The 22,447-nt window shown below is 38.7% G+C and overlaps 1 protein-coding gene across 3 annotated transcripts in view; it reads right to left on the reverse strand.

Moving 5' to 3' along the window:
- chrd (chordin) overlaps window positions 1–19,134 on the reverse strand; it is a 31,115-nt gene extending 11,981 nt beyond the window's left edge. The window contains exons 1-10 of one of the 3 annotated variants that reach the window (XM_017441444.3): window positions 18,722–19,130; window positions 14,017–14,120; window positions 12,970–13,096; window positions 7,903–8,049; window positions 7,641–7,758; window positions 5,340–5,427; window positions 4,218–4,359; window positions 3,167–3,304; window positions 2,852–2,934; window positions 723–879 (exon numbers count right to left, since the gene is read on the reverse strand). In XM_017441444.3, the coding sequence (XP_017296933.1) occupies window positions 723–879; window positions 2,852–2,934; window positions 3,167–3,304; window positions 4,218–4,359; window positions 5,340–5,427; window positions 7,641–7,758; window positions 7,903–8,049; window positions 12,970–13,096; window positions 14,017–14,120; window positions 18,722–18,872 (1,255 nt within the window). In that variant the 5' untranslated portion in view covers window positions 18,873–19,130. Of the gene's footprint in view, window positions 1–722; window positions 880–2,851; window positions 2,935–3,166; window positions 3,305–4,217; window positions 4,360–5,339; window positions 5,428–7,640; window positions 7,759–7,902; window positions 8,050–12,969; window positions 13,097–14,016; window positions 14,121–18,721 lie in introns of all 3 variants that reach the window. The other 2 variants (XM_017441445.3, XM_037979618.1) reach the window with 2 other exon arrangements.
- Window positions 19,135–22,447: the final 3,313 nt, after the last annotated feature.

Consider the following 22,447-nt stretch of genomic DNA (forward strand, 5'->3'; position numbering starts at 1 on the left):
ACACAAACATACACGTGCTTGTACAGTGGTGCTGGGCCACCTAGTCAAACAGAAGGTCTATAAGCATTTTCCCCAAAGTGATAAGACTTGAATAATGAACACAGAAAGACAAAGCAAAACCAGTCTCAAATAGACGCCATCAAGGGTGAGCCCAGGGGTGGCAATAACCTGCCCTAAGTTAAAGAACATCTGGCAGAGTTACAGTTTAAACAGTTGTGTTATGTTTGTTACTGTCCCCTTTCTAACAGGCAAAGCAATGTGACTAAATTCCTCTAAGAGAAGGATTTCTACAACATGCTAAATATTCAAGCTCTTTATTTTTCAAATATATAAATAAGTAAGAGCTTCAGTTTATTTATTTGTCATGTTGAACTGGCACTTTTTTAAATGCCAAAGTTAATTGTTGAAAAAAAAATCAACCTTAATAAAATTGTTGATATTTGGAAGAAAATTTGTCATTAAGAATAATTGTTTATTCAAAAAATTAGTTGACAGATTTGTTCAAACTGAAAATAGTTGGTAGTGGCAGCCCTGACAACAGCATCATAAAACTCCTCTAATAGTATTATGGCTTTCACTCCATCTGATCCCTCCATCTTTTCAAACTTTCTGAAGTTGCAGCAGGTTGAGCCCAATTCAACAAAGCCCCTTCTTAATCTCCTCTGGGTTTAGTGTTTTGATAGAAGCTGAGTATTTAGGCATTTGACTGGAGAAACTCTTACTGTCACAAGATTTTCTGCCAGTGATGAAGCCAGAGATTTGTCTTGGATCTTGACCCTCGGTTGCCACAACAATCTCCAGTTGACCCCGGGACAACCAGAACAGCTCGCGGCTGTTCAGATCCGTCAGCACCTCTGCGAAATCTGGATCCTGTACAGACTGAAGTGGTTAGCACAAAGCCAAAGCTTACTTAAGAGTCAACGAGTGGGGAAATAAATAAATAAAAAAATGCACATTTCATTGTAAATAAACACATTTTCAGTACCAGGAATACAAATGTTACAGTATGGAAGTAGATCTTTTTGATATATTGTTGGTGAAACACTAACATGTTACCAAACTCATGCTGATGATTTGTGTCCAACTACTTTTGTTTTAGTTTGCTCTAAACAAAAAGGAAACAAGAGAGGAAAACAAATCTTGTGGCAGTTAAATCCTCTCAAGATTAAACAAATATGACAGTCACAAAGGCATGGCAAAGTCCAAAAACATTACAAACACAAACATTTCTGCTGCACAACAACATGACCCTGTGGTCACCCCAGTCCCAGGCACACACAAAACCATGAGCTGCTCTGCTGTGACCCATTTCAAACTGAGAGTGGTTTCATTTGAAGCAGACTGATGTTCAAAAAAAAAAGATGTTAAGAAATGTTGGATTAATAGGACAGATGTATGAGCGTGTCGGAGAACTGTTACTTTTATGACCCTGGGGCCTCAGTTCAATATAAATATACATGAAGCATAAATCCACAGAGCGAGCAGCCAGAACAGCACATGGGCCGGACTGAGAGAGGGTTTCTTTTAAAAAGATGGAAGAAATAATGAGGGGTAAGGTGCAGATGGATATATTAGGGTATGGTGTGAACTGAGCAGAGCAGTAACACTAACATGACAGCTGTTCTGTGTGAGGAGTGTGCAAGAAGTCTGCACACTTTGTAGCCCGCCACTGAAGGGAAAAGGGCAATTGTGTTTTTGCCTGTGTGTGTGTGTGTGTGTGTGTGTGTGTATTACAACACTGGGGCCTGCCTACTCTGATGCTAGATTAATAAAGTAAAACATGCAGTTAGGATTTCATCTTGAGATATCCTTTTTGTAGAGGAAATCTGTTCTGGCACACGTAGGCAGCCATCTCCTCTGTAGGGTACGCCTGAAATGCCATGATAGGACATGTTTTTAAAAAACAAACGATATGACTTGAAAAGCAGTGAGTGATATGTGTTCCTTAAAAAATGCTAGGCCTGTCATATTTCTCTGCTTCTTTTTGTATGTTACACTTCAGGACACAGTATCTGAGCTCAAACTGCACATTTTCTTTCCTGACACTTACTTTCTGTATTGTGGCTGACAGACCCATCAGCCCTTCCTGGCAGAATTAAAAACAGACCTTTCATCACCTCCCCACCACCCTCCTCCCACAGACCACTAACCACTGACATGTGTGTGGAGCAGTGCATCGCCCCATCCCACCCTCTCATCCCCTGCTCCCATCTGTCTTCTGCTAAAGCCACACACACACACACACTTTCCCTCTTCCTTTGTTTCCCCCCCCAACCTCGCTGTGCACTGTGACAGTGGGCTGTGATCCGAGTGGCAGCAACAACAGCACAGGGATGTGGTGACAAAACCACATCCTTCTCCAAGAGCAGTGGTGGTGGGTACAGACACATGTCTGCAACGATGTGTCACGTGTTTCTCACCAAAAACAAGAGTCAACATCCCAACACCACTGGGTCCCAGAGGGGATGTTAAACCTAAAACTCCAACAATACTTAACAAGAATTTGCAGAGAACAGCCAGTATGTACATTTGTAAACTTAGTTGTTTTATTTTGATTTAAAAACTCATTCAGACCCATCCATCCAGGCTCTTTACCTGCTTTTTCCTTTCTGGATCATGAGGGAGCTGGTGCCTCGCTCCGTCAGTCACACAGAGATAAACGAGACAAACAACCATTCACACTCTCACTCACAACTCTGTGGAAGAAAACCCATGCGTGCATATGGAAAACATGTAAACTCCACACAGAAAGGCCCAAAAGTAGGAGGCCAAACCGTGACCTTCTAACCACTGCTCCACCGTGCCTTCATTCTGACCCAGCTGATCATTAATAAAGAGTAATGTTGCTCACATTAGAGGTGATGTTGGCTCGGATCTCTCTCAGGACATGTTGGCGGTACACCAGTTGAACTCGGATGGGCACTAAAAGGGGCTCTGAACAGAGAAAGACATTTTAAGAATGACCTGTTGAAATTCTTTGATTAAGAACAAATATTGACTTAGGCAAAGCCATTTCTGGAATCTGAATCCAAGAAAATGTCCATACTTTTCCTTTATAACTTCAGGTCTTCTCTTTGTAACAAGCAGACTAAATTTGAACTGTTTTTCTCTCTTTGTGTCATGTCAGTCTCTTCTCACTGTGTTTCCCTCTTCTCGCCACTCTCACCTTTGTCTTTGTGTTTGATGAGACCCTGCAGGATGAGGATGAAGTGGAGGTTGTTCTCAGAGTCACTCAGGGTTAACATGGCAATGCCACCCATACCAGAATTCTCCTCATCAGATGACAGCATTGAACTGAATGTCTCTGCACAGATAAAACATGTACACCAGTATGATGTAAAAACATTCACTAGAGAAAAATGCCATGTGAATGCTAAGTGCTACAGGATTTTGCTAAAGTATGATGAATAAGATGAAACTGAGTTGTTGCTTTAGTCAGTTAAATGCAAAGTAAAGCAAAATATTAATTAAAAGCTATATATAGCAAAATGCTATGTCAAAATAGCAAAAGTCTGGGTAAAAGCTAAAAGCACTAAAAGATTAGTTAAAAGTAGCAAAAGGATGGCTAAAAACTAAATGCATTAAAATACTAGCTAAATACTAATTTTTTTCAAAAATCCAAAGGCTGGCTAGAAAATAAAAACAAAAGCTAAAAGCTAAAAGTAGCAAAAGGCTAGCTAAAGAATAAAAGTAGCAGAACCCAGCTATAAGATAACAGTATAAACTGGCTAGCTAAAAGCTAAGAGTAGTAGAATTGTTGCTACAAGCTAAAGTAGCAAAAGGCTAGCTAAAAGTAGCAGAATGCTAACTAACAAGAAACTAGAAGCAAATTTCAAAGAGAACAATGTTTTTGAAGGAATTGAAGAAATTTCAATGTATTTCTGTGGGGAAAATATTTGTAAATAAAATAAAATATTTGAAAAGTCTAAAAAACAAAGCCATAGCACCCATCTCCTGATTGACCTAAACATGTTGATATATGTACAGCTAAAATAGCACAAAGTATTCAGAAGTATTTAGATTGCAAAACACTTTTGTGCTAATTAATCAGAATTTATGCAATGAAACTATGAAGTTTAATTTAGACTTTAACTACTCAAAGCTCATGCTGTTAGACCACATTAAGCCTTAAAAAAATGAAAAATGACATCAATAAATTCATAAAACTACAAAAAGATTAGCACATTTCTGCAGTTTTGGACTGCATGCAAACACACCAGCAAAGAGAGCCCTGTGTTTGATGATCTTTCCCTGGATTTCTTCTCGTCTGCTTGTAGATGCGGTCATGCTGATGTGTATTTGCTCAGACTGCAGCTGTCGCAGGAGAGGCTTCGGCACATTCTTCCAAACTCCACAAATCTGCAGACCCACACAAACAAAGGCAGGTAAGTTGGGATTATAAATGAACAATAAATCTGAAATGACATATTTTGAATTGTCTTCCCCGTAAAAGCACATTTAGACTTTAAGTCAAAGATAAAAACAGACGACACGTTCACATCTGCTAGATTCATTAAATTATTTGATTGTGCTCCTAACTCTTGGCCACAGCACATGAAACCACAACTTTTCCCTCGGAGCAGAGAGAAGAAATGTGGCACTGTGCCGGCACCCCATAACTCAGAGTTCAGGAGTAATCTCTATTTCAATTAGCAATCCTCTCTGTCCCCCTGCTAGGCAGTGATGTAACATGTGAAAAATTCCCTCTCCCTCCAAAGGTTCTGCTTCAACACACTCCCTCCTCATTCCTTTTTTGGGCCGGAGTGTTTTCTCTGAGGTCCTCTGGTGCTTGACACTGACATTTATCCAAAAATAATAAAAACAGGCCCATTTCTGGGACCTGTATGTAGGGGCTCCTGTCTCATTGAACAAAGTGTTTAGGTCGGAAATGAAATGAAAGAATGGGTGTATTTTAGAAGGAAATTATATGAAGTGATATCGCCATTTGGGAGTATATAGACATGCAAGTATGGTTACTACCCATCCTCCTAGCTAAAAGTTCACTAATTTATAAAAATGAAACTTACTTTTTATGGGATACACCTTATATCTGACAATGGCTGCAATCAGACTGAGATGGGAAAGTTTAGATAAAGGCACTGAATGGAAAAGGAAGTGTCACTGTGTGTGTATATTGTTTATTATTTACTGTAGTATAGTGAGTTATGAGAAAACAAGCCAGAGCCTGAGCATACGGTTCTGTGGTGAGAGTATTCATCATGTCGGTGCCTAATTTCACCCCCTCCTCCAGGAAACACACCAACGCACATGTGTGAGAAGCTGCACAATGCAGATGGAGGCAAGAGGAGATTTCTGTCCTCGTGGAAGTAATGTCTTACCATGTCTGACTGTCCCTTGGGGACTTTAAATTCAAAAGCAGTGGTCCCATCGGAGTCTAGGAAGACTATTTTACTGGGGCGGCCAAATCTGGAAAATGGGGATGAGATTTTAGTGAGATGCAAGGATGAAAAATTGAATACAAAAGGAATTTAATTTGTTTGTAACAGTTCTGTGAAAAAATATTCACCCCCTTACAGACTACATTTTGTCACACGTACAAGTTTCAGATCATCAAAAAAATACTAACATCAGACAAAGACAAACTGAGTAATTACAAAATGCTGTTTTTAAATGATTTTCTTAGAGGAAAAAAGCTACACAAACCATCCTGGCCCTAAACCTAATAACTGGTTGTGCCACCCTTGGCAGCAACAACTGTAGTCATGCACTGATGCACTGATGGTAATGAGTCTTTCACACGGCTGTGGAGGAATGTTACTGCTGTGCTTCGGATCATCACCCTGCTGTTCAGGAACATTCTCCTTCGGGATGTTCTGATAGAAAGCAGAAAATGGTTCTGAAAATTCCAGCAAGTTAGGCATGGAGATAGCAACAAAGTAGCTCCAGACAATCACACTACCACCACTGTGTTTTACTGTTGGTATGATGGGTTTTTTTTAAATGCAGTGTTAGTTTTATACCACATATTAAACTAACACTGTGTAAGACCTTTCGTAATGCACACCATCCAAAAAGCTCCACTTTCTCTCGTTAGTGCACAGAATATTTTCCAGAAGTCTTGAGGATCATCAAGGTGTCTGTATCCAAATGTGAGACAGACCTTTGTGTTCCTTCTGCTCAGCAGTGGATTAGACCTTGGAACTCTCCCATGAAGGCCATTTTTGCCCCAAGTCTTTCCTTGTTGTTGAATCAGGAACTCTGATCCTCTGCAGAGCTTTACATGTTCCTCTGGGTTCTTGTGGGACCTCCTGGATGAGTTGTTGATGCTCTCTTGGAGTCATTTTGGTCAACCAGCCTCTCCTGGTGAGGTTCACCACTGTTCCATGTCATCTTATTCATGGATAATGGCTTGGTTTGATTTCTCTGGCAGTAAAGAGACCTGAATGTGGTCAGGCTATCATTGTCTGCTATAAAAAATGTTTACTGTTCTGAAATATTTATTTGGGACAAAAAAGCAAAAACAAAATAAAATTGTAAGGGGTAAATACTTTTTGCAGCACTGTATATTCAAAATATACTAAAAAAAACCTACTAAACTTAATCAAAAAATATGGAATTACTACTGTTGGAGATTGTTCTTTCAATTTTTTAATTTTGTTTTTAAAAAAACAACAGACATGCCAGAAAACTATCATTTTTCAAAATTCTAACAGTATATCATTAAGAAACAATTAAAAAAATAAAGAAAAAAATTGTTGTAGTCAGTCACAATTGCTTTTTTTTGGATCAAGTAGAGACTTCTTCTCTAATTTTATAGAATCCCTTAATTCCAAGAGTAAAAAAAGATGGAATCACGATGAAAACTTCCCCGGCTGTACTTTGTTGCACCATCTCTGGCTTTTATAACAGCGTGAATTCTTTGAGGCGTGGACCAAACTAATGACAAACAGTACTCTTCATCAGTCTGACTCTGTCTCTTATTGTTGTTGACAGATCAGCTTTGCAGGTTAGAGCCTCATTGACCATTTCTTCTATTTGTACCAGAAACCTTTGACTGGATTGAGATCCATCATGCCATTGACATTAAATGTCTTTCTTGAAGGAAAGTTTTCCCATCCCATTCCCATACTGATGGAATAATAAAAGTGTCCAAAATGACAATATAGACTTTAGCATTAGTTGAAGATGTAATGAGTGTCACCTCTCTCGTGCCTTTACCTGACATGACCCTTTCATCCAGCCAACCACAGTCCATCCCTGCTTTCCTTTAGCCCACTGTCACCTTGTTCTTTAGTTTGGGTGGTAATGAGGGCTTTGTTGGACTGTTCTGTCTCTAAATTTCATTTCTTTTAGGCAATTTCTTACAACTGCAAAAACTGCAAATTACAGAGTGATTTCATATTTTTTTTCTCTGCTTGATAAAAAAATGTGACTGACTACAACAACTATATATATATATTAATTGTTTCTTAATGCCAGAAAGTTAGAATGTTGAAAAATGATTTTGTGACATGTTTTAGTATGAAATTAAACAATTTAAAGAACATTCTCCAACAGTGGTGAGTCCATAATTTTTGCCTGAGGTTGTAGTTAAATAACTGACACAATCAACAAAAATGTCAAATGAATACAAAAAATAACAAAAAAAGTTTCTCTTGTTGTTGAAGCACACATTTTACCTCAGGTATGTAATGGAGAAGGTCAGGCTGGTTCTGGTCAGAGAAAGACGAACTCTGGCAACTCCACTCGAGCTGGGCAGCCATGAGTCCGTCACTCCTGTCAGCAATGCAATGAAGTCTGCAGAGGAGAAGAAAACACAGAGTACTTTTATAACCCATAGATGGGTCATTAAAGGGAAACACTTTCTTCTTTATGTGTATGACCTAATCTTTGTGAGTGTTTTCATCCTGTGTGTCAGTGTTGATCATGGGTGTTCAATACCTGTGCGGCTCTCCCCCAAACCCGTGTCCTCGGAGCTCAGATAGGATCTGTCATTGTAAGATTTGTGGAGGTCATCTTCTTTCCCTTTCTCACTGAAATACTCGAAGCTATCGAGCAAAGGGTCAGACTGTTTTTTGTCACCTGTATCTGTAAAAAATAAAAATAAAAAACGAGAAAAATGGATGTACGTAGAAAAATACAGTTTACCAATATCAGCCATAAAATATATAAATAGTATTATGTAGAAAATACAAGTAATGCACCCATTGATGTATTTTTGACCTGCTACACATTCCACAAATGCATTTCATCATTTGCCACCAAAAGGCAAAAGATGGACAATATTGTTTTGGTCTGTATTTCTGTGTTTGTGAGTTCAACTGTTACCCAAAGCTGTCCTGAACCACTGGACCAATTTTGATCAAACTCTCAGAAAGTAATCACTGGATGGACAGCTACAAATTTTAGAGTTAATGTGATTTAAAGTGGCTACCATATTAAATTGAATTTAAAAAAAGAACACAAAAATGGCTATAATTTTGTCATATTTTACAGACATTGACCTTAAATTGGGCATAGTAGTAGTTGAGACTGATCCCCAACACGATTTGAGCACTGTCAGACTGGATTTTTGTTTCAAAGTTGGTCGTTACTTATTTGGAGTCAACCCTGTCTGTTTGTTAGCAAAATATCTTATGTATTACTGGAGGGATTAAAAAAAAACATTAAGGAAATAATCATTAGATTTGGAACTACAACTGATGAACATTTGAATCCAACCCAATTTACTGTTAATCCCACAGCAAACCGACCCTGGGAAATTCAAAAATGGTTATAATGCAGTCAGTTTTACAGACACTGAGCTAAAAGTAGCTGAGAGTCATTCATACAGAGTTAAGGCACTTTTCCCAGTGTAAAACTCAAGCACTTTTCAAGCATTTTCAAGGTGAGTTTTCAAACTTTTCCAGACTCACACTTTGGAGATAAAACAATACATTTAAACTAAAGAAAAGTTTCAATTCACTATCATACAAAATGATTCATTTCGGTTATTTATCTTGCGATAGTATTCTACATAGCAGGGACAAAGAAAACTAAAATATAACAAAGTTTTATGTTTTAAAATGTCTCTCGCAGTCGGCCTCTACACCTGGCTGGTCGGACAACAAACAGTAATTTAACAACTCTACCATCACAAAAAGCTGCAGGTCTCTCTTGCATACCTTGCAGGAAGGTACTTGAGGACGTTTCAACCATGTTTTGTATTTTCAAGCCAGTGGACATTAAAACGGCAACCGCCTGGCATGTTGTTTCCCCCCGCTCACCAGAGATGTGCCTGACAGCTGTGCCAGATGGCGCCACCGGTCCACCGGCTGGACTATTCATCGGGTGATGCTGCTGCTCACATGCCGGTATCACGAACAGAAGCAAACCCACTCTGAGTGAGGCTTTGAGACTTCATCAAAGGCAAAACAACCACTCTCTATTTTTGTGCCTTTAACATAAAAATATAAAATTAAGATTTTTTATTTAACTTAAATTTAAGCGGTCTTTATTACAAAAAGCATTTTTAAGGACTTTATACAGAAATCAAGCACTTTCCAAACCTTGAAAACACCTTGTAAAAACTCAAGCATTTTCAAGGATTTCAAGCACCTGTACAAACCCTGTTCATAACACATACTTTGAATGTAACATCTTTCAATACGACATGAGATTGCGTGTAATGTTATTTCCAGGGTTTGTAGAAACAACAACAACTTTGCCATTTCACAACAAAAGATTATTTTAGGCAGTGGCATTCCTTCAAGAAATCCATGGCCTTTATTTATTTTATATTTTATGCCATCACAAGTTTTTCTTACTTAGGTTGTATATCATGGTTTCAAAGTGTCTGGAGTTTTGTACAGTTTACTGTCTAGCTGAATTATTGGTATTATACCCGACCCCCACCAACTCTCTGCTTTTGAAACTGTGTCAAAACCTAGAACAATAAACCACACAAACTCAAACAATTCAAGATGCATTCTGCCATCATTCTCCCAAAAGTCTGCTCCACAGATGAAGTCCTGGCGATTCTGTTCTGACTTTGGATAAAAAGTGCAACACATGTGGATGTGATGAATCTAGCAGAATCTAAGGCTCATGGATGCTGAGTGCATCAGTTAGAAATAACAAAACTCTGACTGGGATAACTGTGAAGTCTCAGTCCTCCATCTATTTTCTCTGGTATTTTAGCCACAGCTATAACCAGCTCCGATTCTTGTAAATGAAGAGTTTTAGGAAAATTGGGAGCAAGACTGGTGTGTGTGATCCCAACAATAGCCCTGCTGTTCCCTAAAAACTGCTGAACATCCTGATGTAATGTGTGGACCTAACAGTTTTGTATGTGCACACACACACACACACACACACACAGTGACACATACAGGGGTGCTAGTTCAGCCAATTTCAGCCCCTTTGACATGTTCTTGAGAACAAAAACTACACACTGCCTTTTAGTCCCCCAAATGTTATTTCTCCAAGACTGTTTTTGGACGATTTCTGTCAAACCATCTGCTTTCTTTCTGTTCTTTTTTGTGTCTGATTCACAAACTCACAAACACCACCTGCAAATTTCAAATAATAGGATTGTGACACACAAATGTTGTAAAGCACTTTGAACCGCCTTGTTGCTGAAAAGTGCTTTATAAATAAATTTGACTTGACACAGCAGCAGTGTGTGTTTGTGTGGTCACCGTCTCTAAAATGTTCTTTTTACTAGTTTTTAACTGAAGGTGAAAGGATATTATGTTTTTGTCCAAGTGAAAAGTTTTGTTTCTACATACAGTTAGCTATTTGTCTCAAGAAGCACTGGATGAATTTTAATGAAATATTGAATGTACATCTACAACTGATTAACTTTTAGAGTCACCCCAGTTCAAGATGGCTACCACGGCTAAGTGACCTTAGCAAACGTACAAATGGCTATGACTCAGATAATCTACATATCTTCTGTTTCTTTCGTCTGTTGCCTTTTCAGGAGCCGCCACAGCGAGTCATCCTCCTCATGCTAACTCTGTCTTCTTTGTCCTCTGCCCTCACTCCAACTACCTCCTCCTGGCATGTTTCCCTCCTCATGGTCTTTGTCTAACAGTAGCACCCTGTTTGTCAACAGCACCGGTGTCGGTCGTTGTTAACCTGGGCCTCGACCAATCCAGTATGGTGTCGCTCGGATGGACTTGCATGTTAGTTTTGTCTGGTTTCAGACAAATCTGCATATATTAAACAAAATTTGGTGTAGTAGTAGCAGATAGTTGTCCCCAACTTCTACTTTGTGCATAAACACATCTCACAAGATCTCACAATAATCACATAATCACGCAAAACATCATTTATAAGGTTTGGCCAAAATGTTGGCCCTGTGTTGTTGCTGTTTTTTAAACTTATGAGGTTTCTCCTGAGACTTCAGGAAGAGAGGCGCAGTGGAAGAAATGCTCTGGCTGCTGCGATTGTTGCGCGGAGTAGGACAGCTGTTATCAGCCGGAGGTTTCAGGCTTTACAGGCCTTCAGCTGGGGGACAGACGGCAGAAACGCTGCAGGGTAAGCTAACGCTGTTGTTTATATTCCTACCTTCGCTCTTTATGCTTGCATCTGGTCACACCCACGACCAATGAGTGAACAGGAGCTAAGCTAGCGCCACCCACGAAGCAGGGCCAACCCGGCTGGCCCTACTCTGAAGCAGGGACCAAAAAAGCAGGGCCGGCCTCAAAAAAATGCAAATGTAAACGCTCGCAAAGCAAGCCAAGTACAGTGGAGCCGGAACCTTTAGAGCCCGTGTGAAAGGGGCAATTGTGTCCCTGTGATGGACTAGCAACCTCTCCAAGGTGTCCCCCACCTCTCACATAATGACTGCTGGGGATAGACACCAGCCCCCCAGCAACATGGAAAGGAGATAGCAGGAAAAGAAAATGAGTTGAAGGATGTGTTTCATGTTCTGTTGCCAGCTGTGTTCCAAATTACCCAATGAGGATAATGAAGTTATCCTGAACCTTGAACCAATCTTGTTGTCTCTTCACTCCTCTGCTTCACTTGGCACATTTGAGGGGTTCTGTGTAGTGTTACTCTCACTTCTTTTTAATGCTGTACTTCTCAGGTGCACAAAGTAATAACATATGAATGCACGCATCATTTTCCATCACTTACACATACCAGGTGCAAGGGTGCCAAAGCTAAGACAAACACACTCAGCTTTTTCCTTAAAACTTGACCACAACATACTCATAGCATAAACCCATCCCAACTGTGCTTTACTTTGAATTTCCATTACCAAACACACGGCAGAGAAAAACACACACTCTGCTAACTAACAGTCCAGGATGAATCCTCACACTGTGTGTTTTTGTGTTTATGTGCATGGGAGCTCCACCTCCCTAACAAGGGAGAATTGTGTGTGCAGTAGTGCAGAGACAAGGTACGCACCCCTAACTACTTTCACTTAGGGGTGCTTTAAGGAAAATGTGCATTTGACACAGCTGAGTGGAAAATCAATTGACGTGTTCGTAAGTATCCAACAGCTGTTCTGAAAGCTAATAAGGTGGCCTGGGAAAGAAGTATAACAACCTAAATCAGTGGAAATGCATTAGGGATTGAAAAAAGATTTTTAAAAAGTCAAAAAAAGAGGCATGAATAAAAGAGAAAACCCAGATATAATTAAAGGCGTATCATTCCTTAAAAGAATACATATCGCCCACCATCGCTCATGCCAGAGTTTTAGATGAAGATCATCTTATGTTGCAAAAGGACAGCTGTTTTATCAAACCCTGAAATAATGCATTATCTCACGTGATATTGTAAGATATCCCATTTAAAGTATGTTTTGTGAATGACTCTCAGCTACTACCATGTCAAAATGTCTGTAATATCTGTAAAACTGGTTGATGTGTAGCTATTTTTGTGGGTTTTGAGGTCAGTTGGCTGTGGTAAAAGAGGAGAAAACTGTGTTGTTTCTGTACTTCATGCTGAGATATTTACTGTATATGCACTAAGAACTTGAGCTCTGAGAAGTTTGGGGATGTGGATGATTACCTTTGGGACAGGTTTTACAACAGTGTCCTGGCAGCAGGACGGGATCATCACAGTCCAGCTCCGGGCAGTCCTGCTTGATGTTTTTACAGTTTACCTTTCCCAGCACCTTACCACGACGACTCTTCTGCTGCAAGCAAAGCAGACACAGCAGTGAGCTCACCAATTCAGTGTGATAATAAGTACAAAAAGCATCATGAAGTACCGTGTTATGGGCTGGTGTGAGATTCTGATGGTATAAAAACTTTAAGCAAAATTACCACAGTACTAAAACAAAAATTTCAAATTGTAGGACACAATTTGTTTTTATTTAAAAACAAAACTGCAATTACTAATACTATTGCTGCCCAAATAATATCACATATTGCTTAATAATAATAATTATTATAGGTGTATTAGGTATAATAATACTAAAAAATATGTTTACTTATAGTTATTTTTGTTTAATCCACTGAGTCAGTTAAAAGGCTGTTTTATTTTACATTTTATTATGTATTTATAATTCTAAAGTAATTGTACTATCTTACTTCTCTGTTGTTTTGCTCTTTGTAAAGTAAACTTGAGAGCCTGATGCTGATGTCTGATGTCAGTCATTAATTCACTGGTTTTTAGCCTCTGCAGTGAGCCTGCAGCAGCCTGTATATGTTTCACTGGCTAGCTTTAATTCTTGTAGCTTGTTACAAATGTTTGCTTCAAAGCAGCATTTCCTTAAAAAGAGTTAGCTGTTGCTCCTCTGGGCGACAGGCCGTCACGGACTGTGTTATCCAGAGGAAATATACAACCAACAGAAGTCATCTTTTTTACCAAGCATAAAGATTTAGAGCATTTCCCCTCAACTACTGTACACAACCTAATTAATTAGGACTCAGAGCAACAGGTAGAAGAGGGGCTTCATGTGACCGGCACAAAACAAACCAAATGTTATTGTCTCTGGTATCTTATTAATAGGAAAAGAAAAGGTTTTTTGACACCTTGACTTTTTAACACTGTGATATAACTTTAAACCAGTCATCGACTCATGCCTAAACGTTACAATGACACAAGACTCACAGGTTCACAATGACACTGGACACAGGGCATGACACCGAAGGGCTCCCCCAGATCTGGGTGCCACATGTCCTCCAGGGAATAAAACCGACCTCCGAATGAGCATCCTGTAAAACAAATACAGCAGATTACTCACGATTAACAATCAGGGAGCTGCAATCACTCTTCTTTAGTTATCAGTCAGGTTGACTAGAGGCTCAGTAAAGTTAGATCATTATTGCCTGAAGCCAAAAAATATTTGGAGTCAACTCCAATAAAGGTGGCTGTCACAGCCAGCTAGCCTTAAAAACACAAAAATGATATAAGTCAGTCAATTTTGGAGTTACGGACATTTGTGTGGTGTGGTAGTAGCCGAGATGAATTCCTTACACACATTCTGAGTGCTAACAGACTGTGCAAGATCTTTGTTTAAAATTTAACCTTCAACTGTTATTTTTTCTAATCTGTTAGCAAAATATCTCATTAATCACTGGATGGATTTGAATAATTATTGCATGTACACCTACAACCCCATTCACAATGACCAACAAAGCCAACTGGCCTTAGAAACATGAAAATGGCAACAATTCAGTGAAGTTTTGCGACTCAACCTTTTAATCTGGTTTAATTCACACAAGCCAGCAGCAAGCAGCAAGCACAGGAGAGACACACAAACTGTTCCCAGACGGTCTGCCAGCCATTCCCAGGAAAAAACAGTTCATGAGCACATTTACTGTAATATATTATCAGTCAAAAGGAAGAGATGATTCTACAAGTATGAAAATAATAACAGAGCTGACTTGATTTGGTTGAACCATTGTTCTTTCTTAAATTTAATGCTTTTAGTTTGTTTTTACCTGTCAAAATAAGCAGATTGTGAAGAAATTAAAGCAATAATCAAAATTATTCACTTTGCATAATATCTATCATCTATTATTCCTTTACCTGAATACATACTGTCACCAAGTGCTTTTCATATTCACACCTGTGCATTACCTTTAAGGCCATAGTTTGAGTTTTTTCACACCATGAGATAATGGAGACTCACAAATCTTCAAAGGTAAGGGAGATAGATAATGTTTTTGCTTGTGTCTGTGTGTGTTTAAATATCTGTACCATTTCCAAAGAACCACTGAATGGATTTTAATGAAACTCTCAGAAAGTTATTGTTTGGTTACAGTCTATATCTAATTAAATTGGGATTCAGTCTTATTCCAGATAGCCACCTCAACAAGGTAAAAAAACAGAAGCATAGCTTAACTTAGTTAATTTTACAGCTATTAAGCTAAAAACTGGTGTGGTTGTAATTGAGACTGATCCCCAACTTTATTTATAAGCAATGATTCATTAATTAGTCATTAATTATTGGAATCAATTGTGTTTGTTTGTTAGCAAAATACCTCATAAACCACTAAACACATTTCAGTAAAAGCTCTAGAAATTGATCATTGGATGGACATCAACTACTGTTTAACTTTAGCACTTAACTGTCACAGTCAATCAACCTTAGAAAACACAAAAATGGTTCAATTGAGACAGTTTTACAGATTTTGTGCTAGAACCTTGTGTGGTTGTAGTTGAAAACCACAGATACTTTGACAACACACGACACATTAGGCAACATTCTTGCTTTTAACCTGGAATTAATTGTTAAATTTAACTGTCAGTCTGTGAGCTAAACATCTCAAGATTTCAATGAAACGCTCAGAGTCATCAATGCTTGTACATCTACAACTCATTAACTGTTGAAATCAACCCAATTCTAGGTGGCCGCCACAGCTAATCTGACTTAGCCAACACAAAAATGGCTACAACTCAGTAAATTTTACACATACTTAGCTAAAATGTTGTCAACAAATATTCCAAGCTCACACAGAGATCACACTTTATCGCATCAGATTGTCAATAATGTTTTTTTCAAGGTTTAACCAAAATGGCTACAACTCCATCATTTCTTAACAAAACATGATCTTAGTCTAAAACTCTGGCATGAAAAACAGCAGGCAAGGAATCCTAAGTCTTTAATTTAAATCTGTTGTTGAACTATTTGGTGAGGACAAAGCTTCAGATAATTATTAGTTTTTATATAGAAACAACTAAGTTTGGTGAAACCTAAGTTAACAAATGTAACATCTCATTTCTTAGAGTCCACCTTATGTTAGGCCTGCATTTCTCTCGGTCTTTACTAATAGTGGTTGTAAAAATCTCCATAAAACTTTTAAATATTATGTTGTTGCTGGTGATTTACTTCAAATCCAGTATCATAACCCTAAAATATAGAAGTCTTCTTTAATTTGTCGGGTCTTTAGTTTATGTTGATGTTACGGCAGAGAAAAATAGCACTTAGGGTTATGACCATACTACAGAGATAAGTAAATGTTTGCCAAATAGAGGCCCTTCAGGAGTATTACAGTGATTTATGTTTGAGAAAACTGTCTATAAGCAGTGTATAACTGATACACACTCAATCTGACCACCTTTGTTCACAGTAAACTTTTACAAAGAAAAATATTTTTATTAAAGACCTAGCATTCCTTGAAAGAATGCAAATTACCAGCTGTCTTTTATGTCAGAGCTTTAAATGAAAATCATCCCGGTGAGAAATGACAGAGTTGTTCAATCCTTGAAAATATTGTTATGCGTAATCTCATACAAAATGTCACAATAAGAGTTTACGTTCTGAATGACCACACCAGATTTTACATCAGTATCTGTACTGACTGAGTTAAAGCCTTTTTTGTATTAGACAATGTTGATTAACTGTGGGGGCCATATTACTCAAAAACCTAATCAGCTGTAAATGCACATCCAATGATTAATTCATGACAGTTTCATTAAAATACATGCAGACAGAGTTGACTCAAAAAAGTTATCGTCAAAATTTTGCAAATACTTGTAAAATCTGTTATTATTCAGAATAAGTGCTGGTGATCAGTCTCAGCTACTACCACGCCAAATTTCAGGTCAATATTTTGAAAAAAACGACTGCATTTTAGCCATTTTGTGATTTTTTTAGATTAGTTGACTGTGGCTGCTGTCGTGAATTTGGTTGACTCCAAAACCTGATCAGTTGTAGTTTTGCAAGTTTCAATAAAATCCGATCAGTGGTTCATGAGTTACTTTGGTCATAGACACTGAAATACACACACAAAACAAAAACCCTTATCATCCACCTTACAGCATTGCATGATAACAGTGCAGATGAGTAATAAAAAAAGACCCAAACTGTGAGCTGCTGCCTTTTTCTGCCACTTCTGTCTCTGCTGAAATAAATCACTGGCAGGAGCCAGTGAGTGTAATGGAAAGTGGATTGATTACAGCTCCCAACTTTGAATTATATGGTACGAGGTGGTGCTTAACGTGAAGCTCTTACTGGTTTGAACTCTTCCAGTAGTTTTATCTTATAAAAATCACAACGAGCTCTGCGTGAATCAAAAGGCATCCAATGTGGTTGTGAGTCACACCTTTGCCACTAGTTTAGGCCAACAAATGCAGAAATGTTTTAAAGGAAACTCACAAAGATAAAATCTGTGTGTCATTAAAGTGGGACATGAGAAGATGTTATCTCAACTTCTGATGCTATATTGGAGTTTTTGTTGTTGCTTTTTGTCTAACTAAACCACTTCACATTTACATGAAGCATCCTGCCTTCATTTACCTGACAATTTCAAGATTTATTTTAGCTTTCTTGTGAGGAGTATCTGTTCCTTTTTAAAATTAAAGACCTCAAAGACACACATATCACCCTCTGCATCTCACGCCACATGTTGAGAAATAATGGGACTTGATCTCACATTTAGAGTGTGTGTTGTGAATGACTCACATCAGATTTTAGAACAATACCTGTAAAACTGACTGAGTTCAAGCCATTTTAGTGTTGGCTAATGTGGATTAGGTGTGGTGGCCATCTTGAATTGGATTGACTCCAAAGGTTAGTCAGTTGTAGATTTACATCAATGATTATTTTCTCAGGGTTTCATTGTAATCTGTCCAATGTTTCAGAAGATATTTTTCTAACAGACAACAAAGGTTGACTCCTACAGTTAATGCAGTTTAAGCAAACTTCTTGCACAATAAGTAGCACTTGAACTATGTGTTGTTAACAATTGTCAGCTACTACCAGACCACATTTTAGTACAATATATGTATGTGTTGTCTAAGGTCAGATGGCTGTAGTGGCAATCTTTATTTGGATTGACTCCAAAAGTCAACCAGTTGTAAAAGTACATCCAACTATTTTTTTTCTGAAAGTTTCAATATAATCCCTTCAGGGCTTTAACAGATATTTTGCTAACAGACAGAGTTTACAATTAATTGATGGTAACTCAATGAACTTGCATTATTTATTCGTGCTTCGAGTATGTGTTGTGTCAAAATAGCAGACTTAAAGACATTTTTGAGGGTTAATTACTTGTTATGATTACTTTCTGAGTTTCAGTCAAATTTGATGTCTGGTTGATAACATATTTTGTTCACACAGACAAAAAAAACATTATTGCCCTTTGCGGGCTTTAATGAAGTCAAAAAACGGGCTAAAATACAATTGGCCTAACTGTAATAAAAGGATAAAGTTGTTTGGTGAATCTGATACAGTTGTGTTAGCCGAATTATCTCCTTCTCTTTATTTTATTTTAAGTCGGTGAAATAAAATAAGTTCCACTCTGATCGGCCATGTGTAAGTTCTTCATCATTTGTAAGGACTTCCTCATGGTTTGAGAAGTTTGCCTACCTGCCAGGCCTTTGGAGGGCAGCGGCTCCCTCTCTGACTGGATGGGCAGAGCAGCGGGAGACTTCAGGCGCGAGGCGGCTCCGGGGCGAAGCCAGCACGCGCAGCTCAGTGCGCACAGCAGCCAGGAGCGGAGCGCGCGACGAGCCAGCATCCCCGAAGCCCCGCAAAAATACTTCTGTCTTTTAAAGGTCTCTTCGAGTAACTTGTTCACCAAATCCAAGTTTGCTGTCCAGCTGCAGCAGCCTCCGGGGTTCGGACGGGTTGAGGACGGTCCCTGTGTCTGAGCAGCCTCCGGGTTCGGACGGTCCCTGTGTCTCCCTGTGTCTGAGCAGCCTCCGGGTTCGGACGGGTTGAGGACGGTCCGTGTCTGAGCAGCCTCCTCAGGGCCGCCCCTCGCGCTTTTATAGCCTGCTCCTGACAGCTTGGAGCGGCCGCCGGTCGGGAGGAGGGGGCGGACAGAGGAACGAGGAGTGGGGGTGGGTGATGGAAAGGGAAATCAGCGTCTGGCTGTGTTCAAGCAGCTGCTTATCCCCCGCCGCAGGAAGGCGGAGAAACGTGTTTTTGCCGGTTTCTGTGTGTTCTCTGCTCTCTGTTACCAAATATCTTATGAACCACAGGGACAGTTTTAATGCAGCTTACGGAAGTTAACCATTAGCTGTTCAGCTACAACTGATTAAAGTTTTGGAGTCCATCGATCCAAGATGGCCTCCACAGCCAAGTGAGCTTAAAAAACAAAAAAATTGCTACAGTTTAGATGATTTTGCAAACACTGAGCTAGAATATGATGTGGCAGTATGAGCCACAGACTGCACAGGATCTTTGTTTAAAATATAGCCAATAATTGTCTGTCTGTCAGCAAAATATGTTATGACCCACTGGGATTAAAATAAACTTTTAGGAAATATTAATTGGATGGACCTCTACCATTACATTTTGGAACCAACCCAATTCAAGATTGCTGTCACATACAACTTTAGAAAACAGAAAATGGCTATATTTCTGTTAATTTTACAAATATTGCACTAAGATTTGATGTAGTTGTTCCAGAAATCGATTTATAACACAGTCCTCAAGCACTAACGATTGCACAAGATCTTTGCTTAATACTTTAGCATTTCTTGCCATGTTGGCCTGTTAACAAAATGTTTTATGAGTCACTGGGCAGATTTTAATAAAACTTTCAGAAAGTATTTATTGGCTGTACATCTACAACTAATTAACTTTTAGAATGAAGCAAATTTAGGATGGATGCCACAGCTTAACAAAATTGGCCAACACAAAAATGTTTATAACTGCTAAGTTAACATTTGAAAGTTAGAGAGTCATTCACAGTACATACTTTGAGCATGAGACTGTGCGTTCGACCATCTGACCATCATTTCTCCAGATAAGATGATTTTAGTTTAAAACTCAGACATGAAAGGCAGATATGACAAGAAATAAGACAATATGCATATGAGTGCTGAAATAATCAGTTCCTAATTTTAAATCAATAGGAACTTTTTGACAAACATTTTGTTGTCAAAGTTTGGTCTTTGTGGTGAATTAATTTAGGCCTAGTTGCACCCATTCATTTGAATAAATTCTGCCATTCTGCAGTAATAAAAGTCATCTGACACCCACTGAGAGGAAACATGACGGCTCCTGTGGAGAGGCAGATCATGTACAGTAAGGAATGTGTGACTGTCTGCTGCTGGGAGCGACGCATCGTAACAGAAACAGATGAAAATAGTTGGAATACCTCAGGCCAGATCTGACACGAGTATTCTTTCTTAAACCAATTTCTCCTGCATCATTTAACTGAAAATCTGATTACTGCCACTTGCCGAAAGGTGAAAGGTGAGTGATAATGTCTTTGCCTGTGTCTCTGTGTGTTTGTGTATCTCTATGTTAGCGAATTATCTCATGAACCACTAGGTGGATTTGAAGAAAACTTGAAGGGAGTAATTTTTGGATTTACATCAACAGCTGAATAATGTTTGGAGTCAAGTTGATTTCGGGTGGCTGCCATAGCCAACTGATCTTCTCAGTCAGGTTTGTAGATATTCAGATGAAATCTAGTGTGGTAGTAGCTGAGAGTCATTTACAACATACAGGCTAGTCTGAGCCTGAGATCTTGGTTTGACCAAAATGGCTACATCTCTGTCATTTCTCAACATAAGATGGTCTTAATTTAAAGCTGTGGTATGGAAGATACTGGGAGATATGCATTCTGACCTTGCTGCGTGCAGGCAGGTGCTAAAACTGTTCGATCTCAACCGTTTAAAAGCTTTGCTGCGGTCAGTTTGGTTTCACAACATCAACAACAGAAATGATTTATTTGGGTTTATTTAGAACTGGGAAATGTCCCCATCAAACAAAAGCTGAGGGGTTGAGTAACAGACCAGTTCCTAGCAGTGATCCCCGAGGGACAGGGAGTGGGAATAAACCATTACTGCTGATTTACTACAGAAAGTTCAGCCATAGTCAGGACCATTGCATGAAATAAGTGTTTAATTAAAGAATGATGGAAAATTATTAAGATTGTAAACATGTTTGCCAAGAAAACACGTGTTTTATCTGAATAGATGTTTTTAAGAACTCTGCAACAAAAAGTGCCAAATCCATTTGCGCCAGAACTGCAGGTGAAGGTGTTGTTTTTATGTGTGGCCCGTGGGGGGTCACTTCCACCGGGGTGGGAGGATTCACGCGGACCACCAGCTCGCCATTAGGATCGATGATGAGCTGTTTGTTCTCCTTTCAGGGGTAATAAGCGGCGCGCCGCGCGCTGCGCCGCGCGCTCATTCATTAAGCAGACTGGAGGGTAAAAAAAAAGAAACCACCCCCTTTGGGAAGGTGACGGAGTTGTTGTGTATTGGAGACTTCATGAGTTTGTCAAAATAAAAACACAATACAAGCATTTTTAGTTTGAACCCAAATACCGTCGGGGAACACTATTGAAACATTTCTTCTTAAAGAGATAGTTCAGATCTTTTGAAGTCGGCGTCAGTGGAAAGATTATGAAAAATAGGTTAAAGACAGCTTTTTGAACAACCTCACTTCTAAGAAACAGAGTTCAATTTGTAACTGACTATCTAATCTAGCAGGAGTGAGAAAAAAAAAAAAATTTTAAAAACATTCCAAAGTAGTTTTTTAAAACTTATAGCTGCCTCAGACTGTGCTCGAAGTTCTGCAGCTAACTATGCTTCTGTGGCTTACAAATAACAATCACATGTGGTAAATTTTGAATGTCAAATGGATAGCAATGTAAAAAAAAAATAAAAAATATTTTTTGCTTACTCCTAGAACTCAATGTTATATTCAAAATGAATTATGAAGTGTAAACGTCTTAAATCCCACCCCTGTCATGATTCTATTTTTGTTTGTTTTATTTCTTTTGTAATTGTGTTCATATTTCACTGTCTTTGTTTCTTTATTTTGAAGTTCCTTATGTTCAGTTTGATTTTGTTTCTCAGTGTCTGTGTATGATCGGCCATTTCCCTTCAGCGGGTACAACTAATCTAACAAAGTAGGTGAGGCCCCACCCAAACACAACAACAACAAAAAATCATTTGCCACAAAATGTAGTTCCTCATAACAAATAATATAAATTACTTATTACTTAGCTTACTGTGTATTGTTTTTCTTCTGTATGTTTTTGAACTATCTGAACAATTTTAAATGGAATTTAAAATATTCATATTATCATATTCATCCTCAGTTCTTAAGTTTTTTGCAGTTATGGGG

This window comes from Kryptolebias marmoratus, linkage group LG2 (genome assembly GCF_001649575.2).
Source record: "Kryptolebias marmoratus isolate JLee-2015 linkage group LG2, ASM164957v2, whole genome shotgun sequence".
Classification (NCBI taxonomy): domain Eukaryota; kingdom Metazoa; phylum Chordata; class Actinopteri; order Cyprinodontiformes; family Rivulidae; genus Kryptolebias; species Kryptolebias marmoratus.